We start from the raw sequence: 12,530 nt of genomic DNA on the forward strand, positions 1-12,530 counted from the left end.
ATTATTTATTCACTATTTTTGGCTGTGCTAGGTCTTTCTCTAGTTGCTGCAAGCAGGGGCTACTCTCTATTTGCAGTGCCCGGACTTCTTATTGCTGTGGGTTCTCCTGTTGTGAAGCAACGGCGTGCGGGCTTCAGTAGTTGAGTGCATCAGCTGAGTTGCCCCCAGGCATGTGGGATCTTCCCAGACCAGGGACTGCACCTGTGTTCCCTGCAGCATTCTTAACCACTGGACCACCAGGGAAGTCCATGACGAGGTATTTTTGAAGAATGCAGACCAACTGTTGTGTAGAATGCCCCTCAATTTTGGTTTGTCTGATGTTCCGTTGTGATTAAATTCAGGTTATGCAGTTTTGGCAGGAATAACATAGATGTTACATTTTCATGACATCAAAGCAAGCATACATCTGTCCCCGTCCTGGTGCTTTTAACTTTGCTTGCCTGCTCAAGGTGGAGTCTACCAGGTATCTCTACCGTAAAGAAGCTATTTTTCTCCTTTATAATTTTAAAAGTACTTTGTGGGAGGGGAGACTGATTAAGTCAAATAGAACAAATTCAGTGTACTTTTTACTAACAGCATTGTGTAGACTTGAACTAAAGTGACCCTGTGATATGTGGAGGAGATAAATAATTTGTGTATAACAAGTTACAATCTTTATATAAGTGGTTCTTGTCTGGTTGAAGAAAAACCCAGGTGCAGCAGGGAGAGAGGATTTAACCTCACCCTGAAATCTGCCTGTTTTCAGTCTCTACCATCCTGGTGTCTCTTGCGCCAGAGCACTGAGCTTTCATTTTATAAAAAATTCCTGATATTATTTCATTATAAAAAGGAATATTCTCCAGAAAATGACTGGAAAACATAAGAGTAAAAAGAAGAAATTCACATTACTGTCTAAAGTCTACTAATGAAAAAAAAAAATAAAGTCTACTAATGGCTTTTGGGTGTGTAATATGTTTTAAATCTGATTTTGCATGTTAGCATGGAAACTCACTATTAATTTTGACAGTTTTTCAAGAAGAAGTTCTAAGTCTCAAAGGAACCAAATACTTTGTATTCTGTGTATATACAGGGCACCACTGGGGTCGTGCAGTGCACAGTCTATGCAGATGTACACATGGCTAAGACTGTTGGTGCTGTGTTCATCTTTCACTTGTAGCGTGGGGCTAGCCACTTGAGAAGGGTTTGGGTACCCAGAGTTACACACAGTCATACTGAGGTTCACAGCAACACTTCAGAAAGGAGTTAGTCAAGAAGCACGTCAATTTAATTGATGAATTAAATTTTACGCGGGGCCCTTTACTTGCCTGTTGGCAAGGACTCAGAGTCCTATCTGGGCTCATCAGCTCTTGGAGGTCCTAGGTTTTCGCTCTTGCTCTCAACTACAAACAGGACACTTATCCTCAGGGATATGAAATCAAATAGTTCTATTCACCTGAATGCAAAAATGAAGTAAGCCTAATTTATGTGTGTGTGTGTGCTTAGTTGCTCAGTTGTGTCCAACTCTTTGCAACCCCATGGGCTGTAGCCCACCAGGCTCTTCTGTACATGGGGATTCTCCAGGCAAGAATCCTGGAGTGGGTTGCCATGCCCTCCTCCAGGGGATCTTCCCAACCCAGGGATTGAACTCAGATCTCCAGCATTGCAGGCAGATTCTTTACCATCTGAGCCACCAGGGAAGCAGTCTAATTCATGTTCATTATAAATTATTAATTCACATCACTAATTAATTAAAGTGTAATATAATTACTTTAATTGATTATATTAATTTCACTAGTTAATATATTTTGCAAGTGATTATGTTTTCTATTTTTTTAAACACCAAAAACATTTTGTATTGGGGTGTAGCTGATTGACAATGTTGTGAACAGTGAAGGGATTGCATCATACATATGCATGTATCCATTCTCCCCCAAACCACCCTCCCATCCAGGCTGGCACATAAGATTGAGCAGAGTTCCATGTGCTATATAATAGATCCTTGTTGGTTGTCCATTTTAAATATAGCAGTGTGTACATAACCTTCCCAAAGTCTTTAACTATCCCTTATCCCCCTGGTAACCATGAGTTTGTTTTCCATGAGTCTCTTTCTGTTTCTTAAGTAAATTCATTTGTATCATTTCTTTGTAGATTCCACATATAAAGGATGTCATATTACATTTCTCTCTCCCTGACTTAACTTCACTCAATATGAGACTCTCTAGATCAATCTATGTTGCTGCAAATGGCCTTATTTCATTCTTTTTAACAGCTGAGTAATATTCCACTGGGCAAGAATCCCTTAGAAGAAATGGAGTAGCCATCATAGTCAACAAAAGAGTCAGAAATGCAGTACTTGGATGCAATCTCAAAATCGACAGAATGATCTCTGTTCGTTTCCAAGGCAAACCATTCAATATCACAGTAATCCAAGTCTATGCCCCAACCAGTAAAGCTGAAGAAGCTGAAATTGAACAGTTCTATGAAGACCTACAAGACCTTCTAGAACTAACACCCCCCAAAAATGTCCTTTTCATCACAGGGGACTGGAATGCAAAAGTAGGAAGTCAAGAGATACCTGGAGTAACAGGCAAATTTGGCCTTGGAGTACAAAACGAAGCAGGGCAAAGGCTAACAGTTTTTCCAGGAGAACACACTGGTCATAGCAAACACCCTCTTCCAACAACACAAGAAAAGACTCCACACATTGTCATCACCAGATGGTCAATACCAAAATCAGATTGATCATATTCTTTGCAACCAAAGAAGGAGAAGCTCTATACAGTCAGCAAAAACAAGACCAGAAGCTAACTGTGGCTCAGATCATGAACTCCTTATTGCCAAATTCAGATTTAAATTGAAGTAGGGAAAACCACTAGACTGTTCAGGTATGACCTAAATCAAATCCCTTATGATTTACACAGTAGAAGTGACAAATAGATTCAGGGATTAGATCTGATAGACTGCCTGAAGAACTATGGGTGGAGGTTCATAACACTGTACAGGAGGCAGTGATCAAAATCATCCCCAAGAAAAAGAAATGCAAAAAGGCAAAATGGTTCTCTGAAGAGGCCTTACAAATAGCTGAGAAGAGAAGTGAAAGGCAAAGAAGAAAAGGAAAGATCTATCCATAGGAATGCAGAGTTCCAGAGAATAGCAAGGAGACATAAGAAAGTCTTAAGTGAACAGTGCAAAGAAATAGAGGAAAACAACAGAATGGGAAAGACTAGAGATCACTTCAAGAAAATTAGAGATACCAAGGGAACATTTCATGCAAAGATGAGCTTGATAAAGAATAGAAATGGTATGGACCTAACAGAGGCAGAAGATAATAAGAGGTGGCAAGAATACACAGAAGAACTATACAAAAAAGGTCTTAATGATGGTATGGTCATTCACATACAGCCAGACATCCTGGAATATGAAGTCAAATGGGCCTTCAGAAGCATCACTACAAAGTTAGTGGAGGTGATGGATTTCCAATTGAGCTATTTCAAATCCTAAAGGATGGTGCTGTGAAAGTGCTGCACTCAATATGCCAGCAAAGTTGGAAAACGCCGCAGTGGCCACAGGACTGGAAAAGGTCAGTTTTCATTCCAATCCCAAAGAAAGGCAATGCCAAAAAAAAATCCAAACTACTGCACAATTGCACTCATCTCACACACTAGCAAACTAATGCTCAAAATTCTCCAAGCCAGGCTTCAACAGTACATGAACCATGAACTTCCAGATGTTCAAGCTGGCTTTAGAAAAGGCAGAGGAACCAGAGATCAAATTGCCAACATCCGCTGGATCATCGAAAAAGTAAGAGAGTTCCCGAAAAACATCTATTTCTGCTTTATTGACTACGCCAAAAGCGTTTGACTGTGTGGATCACAACAAACTGTGGAAAATTCTGAAAGAGATAGGAATACCAGACCACCTGACCTGCCTCCTGAGAAATCTGTATGCAGGTCAAGAAGCAACACTTAGAACTGGACATGGAAAAACAGACTGGTTCCAAACAGAAAGGAGTATGTCAAAGCTGCATATTGCTTAACTGCTTATTAAACAATGCTTATTTAACTTATATTCAGAGTACATCACATGAAATGCCAGCTGGATGAAGCAAAAGCTGGAATCAAGATTGCCAAGAAAAATATCAAGATATGCAGATGACACCACCCTTATGGCAGAAAGCGGAGAACTAAAGAGCCTCTTGATGAAAATGAAAGAGGAGAGTGAAAAAGTTGGCTTAAAACTCAACATTCAGAAAACTAAGATCATAGCATCCAGTCCCATCACTTCATGGCAAATAGATGGGGAAACAATGGGAACAGTGAGATACTGTATTTTGGGGGGCTCCAAAATCACTGCAGATGATGACTGCAGCCATGAAATTAAAAGACATTTGCTCCTTGGAAGAAAAGCTATGACCAACCTAGACAGCATATTAAAAAGCAGAGACTACTTTGCTCACAAAGGTCCGTCTAGTCAAAGCTATGGTTTTTCCAGTAGTCATGTATGGGTGTGAGAGTTGGACTATAAAGAAAGCTGAGCACCAAAGATTCGATGCTCAAGTGTGGTGTTGGAGAAGACTCCTGAGAGTCCCTTGGACTGCAAGGAGACCCAACCAGTCCATCCTAAAGGAAATCAGTCCTGAATATTCATTGGAAGGACCGATGCTGAAGCTGAAACTCCAATACTTTGGCCACCTGATGAGAAGAACTGACTGATTGGAAAAGACCCTGATACTGGGAAAGACTGAAGGCAGGAGGAGAAGGGGACAACAGAGGATGAGATGGTTGGATGGCATCACTGACTCAATGGACATGAGTTTGAGTAAACTCCGGGAGTTGGTGATGGACAGGGAGACCTGGCGTGTTACAGTCCATGGGGTCTCAGAGAGTTGGATACGAATGAGCGACTGAACTGAACTGAATATTCCACTGTGTGTGTGTGTGTATATATATATATATACATACCACATCTTCTTTATCCATTCCTCTGTCAGTGGGCATTTAGGTTTCAACTAGATATATCTTTGTAAAGAAACCCTGGGGGTCTACCTCACCCCCTTTTTTTTAATAAATGGGGGAGGGCCCAGAGAAGCCCCTCCTGCCTGTATTCTGTTAGCAGGATGAGATTTTGGGCAGCATCCTTCTCAGTCTTCCTAGAGCGCCTGTGAGCAGCACCGACCAGCTCCCTCCACTGGTTGGGTGCTGCCCCAGGTATCCTCCTGGACCTGTGGGTCGGCACCCTCCTGATGCAGCTGGCCATCCTCAGTCACCAGAGACTGGAAGCAAGGAGGGTGAGGTGATTTCCACCATGTTCCCATCAGAGGGCTATAGCTTCTTCGGAGGGCCTGTGGGCACACCGAGGAGCCGGAGGCCTGACTGCTCCACGGGAAGATGCCTGTGTGGATTCGCACTGTCACCAAACAGTAGGGATGGTTTAGGAGGTTCTTGCCTAAAACACAGGCTTCTGGCATAAAACACCTTTATTCTGGAGAGCCTTGGAGCCCCTTGGGGATACACAGTTGTTTTCCGGTAGCCGAAAGCAGTGTAACTTAGTGGCTATGCAGACTTTTAAACATCCTATGGACTGAGATAAATGATGGTGAATGAAATAGAAGTCAACAAAGGCAGACGCCCCGAGCACAGGCTAGGACCTGAGCCGTTCTCCACATTGGCAGTTTCTGAGTGAGAGGGCAGCTGTGGTTTTTGCAGTGAGTGAACGAACATCAGCAGGTGACCTATGGGTGCGGACAAAGTCTCCCTTCTCTGCCCGTCCCTCATCCCCACATCCCACCTGGGGTTCTCCCCTCTGCACCCTCATGTCCATCAGCTCCTCCTCCTGCTGGCCTTGGTACCACCCAGAGCAAAAGGGGCTGCTTCCTCTCCCATGGCCCTGAGGTGTACCCCACCCCTCACCCCCCAACCCCCCCTCACCTCCCCAACCCCCCCCCACATCCCCCTACCCCCCAACCCCGTCTGCAATCTGCATGCTGAGCACTGCGGGACCCCCAGGGGCGCTATTCACAATGAAGGCCCAGAACATCCTATGTTTACTTAAAACTCCGCACAAAACAAAGGATCTTAAAGGACAGGGTCTTTATCTAATGCACATAGCAGTCATGTATGAGTTAGCAGTGGCCTTGATCCAACTCTCCCATCATCTCTGGGTGACCTAGCATTGATCTAGGGCCTATGTTTCTCCATTGATTTGCCTACACCTAAATGACCTCCAGCCTTTCCTAGTACATATTCCATAATGTACTTTATAGAATACAGGCAAGCATCAAATACCCCTCCTCCCATGTAATATATGACCTTTGAATTAAACAGTCTCAGCATTAAATGGGGTGGGGTCTTGTAGGGACCTTCTGTAACTGTATAAACCTAAATAATGGGAGTAAGTCTGTTTTCTCCTATACAACATACACTTCATTGTACAGATCAGAGTTCATCAGACTCTTTCTGTAAGGGTTCAGGTGGTGACTATTTTAGGCTTCGCAGGAAAACAAGCTCTTGCAATGATTCAGTTCCACCTTGCAGCACAAAAGCAGCCACAGGTTATACATAAATTGAATGAGCGTCACTGGGTCTCAATAACAGTTTACTTATTGGCTTGCCTGGTGGCGCAGCTGGTAAAGAATCTGCCTGCCATGTGGAAGACCTGGGTTGGGAAGATCCCCTGGAGAAGAGAAAGGCTACCCACTCCAGTATTCTGGCCTGGAGAATTCCACGGACTGTATAGTCCACAGGGTTGCACGCAGAGTCTGACACAACTGAGCGACGTGCACTTTCAGTTTCACTATGGACAAGCGTGCATGCGTGCTCAGTTGCTCAGTTGTGTCTGACCCTTTGTGACCCCATGGACTGTAGTCCATTAGGCTCCTCTGTCCATGGGATTCTCCCGGCAAGAATACTGGAGTGGGTTGCCATGCCATTCTCCAGGGGATCTTCCCGACCCAGGGATCGAACCCCGGGTCTCCTGCACTGCAGGCAGATTCTTTACTGTCTGAGCTGCCGGGGAAGGAGTGTCTTAAATAATTTCTGTCCTCTCCTTCTGCATAACAGGCCAGCCCCACGCTTACTGAGGAAGGATGGGGAGGCCCCGAGAGGCCCTCAGTGAACCCAGTTGGAACCCAGTGTAGCCCCTCCCCTACATGAGCCTGGCCCCTGAGAGGCACCTGGTCAGAGTGCCGGCCCTGCACTTGAACTCTGTCACTTGCTGAAGCTGCCGCCTTCAACTAAGAAGGGCCTTTCCGGGCCTGAACCCCACCCAGTCTGCCCCAGGACACTGGACTGTCTCTGCCCTGAATCCAGTACAGCCTCATCAGAATCTGGTCCCCATAACCAGCCTGCCTGCCCCTGATCAGCTGGCACCTCCTTTTATGGAGGGTGGCACAGAGCGCTTATTCCTAACAGCGTATCTGTCCCCCTTCCTGCTGGACTCACTTTTAGCTGGTTTTCTTCCTGCTGTACACACATCCTCCCCACCTCAACCAGCTGCATCGTATGGCCCAGCAGAGGAAGCGCTCAAATCCTCAATTTCCTAAATGGTTTGAGGGTGGTCTTTACAATTGCCCTCTACTAACTCCGGGAGTTGGTGATGGACAGGGAAGCCTGGTGTGCTACAGTCCATGTCGCAGAGTTGGACACGATGGAGCAACTGAATGACAACTCTTTTTCCAACCCTGTCCCAACTCAAGGTGAACCTGATTGATAACATAGACATCTCATAAGGGGACTCCTCTGGGGTGGGTGGGTGGGGGGCAGCTGTGGGTGGGTGTCCTTTCCTCTCTTGTCACCCTGGATGGCAGGGGTCACGACTGGTTAGAAAGTCAGCCCAAGGGCCAATTCCTCACCAGAGGTACAGGGCCCACCTGAGACAGCAGGTGGTTCCATCAACCAGTCCTAGGTACTTCATGGACCTACCATCAGCATTTCTACTTCCCATTGTCAAGGTGAGGCTGCCCGTGGGGGCTTCTTTCTGAAGCAGAACTTATGGCAACATGTCACTTTCTATGTGTGTTGGAGGGGAGCCGTGAAGCGACGCATCCATTTCCTAAGCCTCAGGAATCAGATAAATGGATTTTTAGCCCATCAATACTTGCCCCATGAGAAGACCAGCAGCCCAGCGGATACACTGTTGGCCACAAGCTCGTTCCCTTTACACGCCTTGCTCGACGTATGCGACACATCACATTTGAATGCAGTGCTGATGCAGCTTCTGCAAACCCCCTGCCTAACTTTTCAAGCAGTCCAGTGACACAAGTCAGAAGTTCTTGCTGCGTGGCCTCTGGGTGAGTCTGCTGGGCATCATAGATAGCGTCATAGCAAAAAGCTGAAACTTTGCAGAAAAGAGGCTAAAATAAAGAAGGTGGAGAGGAAACCTTCACACAGACTTTCAAATGTCTATTGATTTCTTTACAGTTTTTGGCCACACTGTGCAGCAATGTGGGGTCTTAGTTCCCTGACCAGGGGTCAAACCCGCCATCTCCAGCACCGGAAGCATGAAGTCTTAGCCACTGGGTCACCAGACATGTCCCTACACAGGCTGATAAAAAGTTAGTGAAACAGTCTTTTATTTCTAGTTTGGAAAAAAAAAAAAGTCCCTTAAATTACTAGAAGATTATTCACGGGATTAATTACATTTTAAGCCAGGAGATGGGTGTCAAGGGCCACTGAGTGTCCTTTGACAGGAGAGGCTGGGACAGGTTCCGTGACCTGCCCAAAGGGCCCTAGGCCTTGCCAGAACCAAGGAAAGGACCCCGTCTCCTGACCACCCAGGCCAGGCAACAATGTCCGAAATATCACAAGGGTGTCACAGCCTGTTTGCTAACAAATGATTACATGCCTTTTTAGTGTTTAAGCAAAAACTTTTTTTTTTTGGTATGCAGAATCAGTCTAGAAACTTGCAGGATTTAGGTCTCGTGGCTCAGCTGGTAAAGAATCTGCATGCAATGCAGGAGATCCTGGTTCCATCCCTGGGTTTGGAAGATCCCCTGGAGAAGGGAAAGGCTACCCACTCCAGGACTCTGGCCTGGAGAATTCCATGGACTATACAGTCCCTGGGGTCGCAAAGTCGGACACGACTGAACGACTTTCACTAGTTAAAAAAAATGTTTGTCTCTCCCACAACTGACTTCTTCCCAGGCACCCCCAAGGTCTTTTTGTGATGAGACTAAGGATCAAGTGGCTCCATCCAGTCCTGACAGGCATGTCGCAGCTTCCTTGGCACAGAGAACTCCTTCCGTGGGCTGGTGGCTTGGACCAGCACTTTGGTTCAAAGTGCTCTGGGGACTCCCTTCTTGCTCATTCTCTGGAAACGTCACGACCGACACGGAGTCCCAAGTGTCATCCTTTGGCGAGCTGTCCTTGTCCAGGGCGTCTAAGATGGGCTGAGCCGGATCCTTTAAATACTTGAAAAATTGAAAACCATCACCATAATTAGTCTGTAAGTTCCAGATATAAGACCTTTTGACTTTAGTTTGAGTTGGCATAATCCTATATCATTTTGGTGTAACTTCCACTTCTGTCCACCAATGAAACAGCTTCAAAAATCCTGAAAACCCCTCCCCACCCCTCATCTCAATAGCTTGCACACGAATCCAAGGGCCAACCAAGGGGATACTCTGAAAGTGTGTAAGGTGTGTAACTCGAGAAATGAAGTTCTGACTTGCTGCACTGGCTGGATGAGGGCTTGTGGGCTATTCACCTGGAATGTCTCGGAATTCTAACTTTTCAGGAAAGGAGGAAATGAAGCCTCCTGGTCACCTACAAGGTAAGGGTGAAGAGGGAAAGTTCACGGGCATTTTTTTCTCAGCTACCCCACCCACTAGGTGTTTCTGCTTTATATAACACACACATGGGTGCGGAGGATCTGCAGCGGGCAGCCATGGGCGAATGAGAAAGTGCAGGTCCTTGATTTGAAATGCTGATCCACACCCTTAATGTGCTGTGTCTCTCCTGCCTCTGCTTTGGGCTTAGACATCAATTACCAAGTTACAAAGGGCTTTCCAGGTGGCTCAGTGGTAAAGAATCTGCCTGCCAAAGCAGGAGACGCAGGTTCGATCCCTGGGTCAGGAAGATTCCCTGCAGGAGGGCATGGCATCCCATTCCAGTATTCTTGCCTGAGAAATCCCATGGACAGAGGAGCCCAGCGGGCTACAATCCATGGGGGTCACAGGGAAGTCAGACATGAATGAGCGACTGAACAATGACGACCACCACAACCAAGTTACCAAGAACCAACCGCATGGCTCTTGGAAATGCTGAAAGATACTGAAATGCAGTCAGCTTAGCGCTGGCTGGTGAGCAGAGGAGCAGCAGCATGTCACGTGCACTTGCGAAACCTCAAAAATACAAGTGAAACATGAGTCATTTTCTCATGAAACTTCAGTGACCTTTGATACAGACTTTTCACACTTTCCCAGGAAAGCAAATCGAAAGGCTCTGTGTTTTAGGTTCAAGCCCCAAAGAAACAAGTAGCAGTAAACTCACTTACTGGGGCCCGGCTGCTAGTTCTACTGAGAGACAGAGTTTTTTGGGTTTTTTTGGTTTTGTTTTTTAGTGTTTTGGCTTCATCACATGGCATGCAGGATCTTAGTTCCCTGATCAGGCACTGAACCTGCGCTCCCTGCAATGGAAGTGCAGAGTCTTAACCACTGGACCACCAGGGGAGTCCCGAGACGGAGATTATTAATGCAAGTAAAACTCCGAGGTGACAGCTGTTCTGTTGTGACAGTATTAACCAGGAAAATCGGTTGCTGTTGTTGTTGCCGTTATTGTAATTTTGTGGTAAGAACACCTAACTTGAGTTCTACTCTCTTAACACATTTTGAAGTGCATGTGCGTGCTCAGTCACTCAGTCATGTCCAACACTTTGCAACCCCATGGGCTGTAGCCTGCCACGCTCCTCTGTTCGTGGGATTTCCCAGGCAAGAATACTGGAGTGGGTTGCCATTCCCTTCTCCGGGGGATCTTCCCAACCCAGGGATTGAACCCAAGTCTCCTGTGCCTCCAGCATTAGTAGGTGGAATCTTAACCACCTGGGAAGCCCCTTTAAGGGCACAACACAGTACTAATTATAGCACAATCTTGCACAGCAGAAACCAGAACTTATTCATCTTGCATAACTGAAACTTCCTACCATTTGAAAGCAATGCCCCACTCCCCTCTCCCCTCACCCCTGTTAACCACTGTGTTACTCTCTGCTTTTCTATGAGTTTGACTGTTATTCTACTTAGAGTCTTCATAGAAGCAGAATCCTACAGCATCTGTATGCAGGTCCCAGTAGGGAGTTCAATGTGTATTTCTCATAATGTCTGTGTCCCTTAAACAGCTCATGACATATGAAGGAAATCAAGTGACTACAGCTCTTTCTAGACTTTGTCTTTATAGACGAGATACAACAACATGAGATTCTGTTTCTAGTACTTTTATTCTGATTTTACTGAAGAATGATAAACCTCCAGAGGCAAACAGTTTTAAGTATTCTTCTATCAGCTAGCTTGTGATCCCAAGAATGTCCCAATGGCTCTGTCCTCAGAGGACCTGGCTGCCTCACTGAGCCTTGGGGAGGGGGGCTGCGGTGTGGCTGGGCAGGAAAACAAGACTATCTGTAAGACCCGCTGGACTATGAAGAAGGCTGAGCACCAAAGAGTTGATGCTTTCAAAGTGGAGTGTTGGATAAAACTTTTAAGAATCCCTTGGACAGCAAGGAGATCAAACCAGTCAATCCTAAAGGAAATCAACCCTGAATATACATTGGAAGTTGGAAGGACTGGTGCTGAAGCTGAAGCTCCAATACTTTGACCACCTGATGCAAACAGTCAACTTGTTGCAAAAGACCCTGATGCTGGGAAAGACTGAGGGTAAGAGGATAAGCTGGTTGGATGGCATCACAGACTCAATGGAATGAGTTTGAGCAAACTCTGGGAGATGGTGAAGGACAGGGAAGCCTGGTGTGCTGTGGTTCACGGGGCCGCAAAGGGTTGGACGTGACTAAGCAACTGAACAACAAGGCCCACCCATTCCACTTTTCTTTCTTAAATTCTTTAAAGTAACATGGCCTGTGCGCTAGGCATGCAAGGCTTTGAGCTCATGGCTCTGGGTGTGTTTCCTCTAGAATCCTCCTGCGTGCACACTGTCTAACCCAAAGCTCATGCTCTTGACTGCAGCCTCCACTGGTCCGTGAGCTCCAGCCAGGCTCCCTGGGGGCAGTCTCCAAACGCCTGGGATTGATGTGTTGTCTCCAGTGGGACCTACCACGGCCAATCTCCTGGATGGGCCAGACTAGGCCATCTTTTGGCCAACCTCGTGCCATTAAAAAAAAAAAAAAAACTTTTTTTAATTGTGGAAAAGTACATATAACACAGGGGCTTCCTTTGTGGCTCAGTTTAAAGAATCCACCTGCCAATGCAGGAGACACGCCCTGGAGGAGGAAATGGCAACCCTCTCCAGTATTCTTGCCTGGAGAATCCCATGGACAGAGGAGTCTGGCGGGCTACAGTCCATGGGGTTGCAGATAGTTGGACACGATTGAGTGACTAAAGAACAACAACA

General features: G+C 46.0%; 1 protein-coding gene across 2 annotated transcripts in view; it reads right to left on the reverse strand.

Moving 5' to 3' along the window:
- Nucleotides 1-8,357: 8,357 nt before the first annotated feature.
- The window catches only part of IFNGR2 (interferon gamma receptor 2), a 31,425-nt gene continuing 27,252 nt past the window's right edge, over nucleotides 8,358-12,530 (reverse strand). The window contains exon 7 of one of the 2 annotated variants that reach the window (XM_027520615.1): nucleotides 8,358-9,385. In XM_027520615.1, coding sequence (XP_027376416.1) covers nucleotides 9,155-9,385 — 231 coding nt within the window. In that variant the 3' untranslated portion in view covers nucleotides 8,358-9,154. Of the gene's footprint in view, nucleotides 9,386-12,245; nucleotides 12,282-12,530 lie in introns of those variants that run through there. The other variant, XM_027521403.1, reaches the window with a different exon arrangement.

Source organism: Bos indicus x Bos taurus, chromosome 1, assembly GCF_003369695.1.
Source record: "Bos indicus x Bos taurus breed Angus x Brahman F1 hybrid chromosome 1, Bos_hybrid_MaternalHap_v2.0, whole genome shotgun sequence".
NCBI classification, from domain to species: domain Eukaryota; kingdom Metazoa; phylum Chordata; class Mammalia; order Artiodactyla; family Bovidae; genus Bos; species Bos indicus x Bos taurus.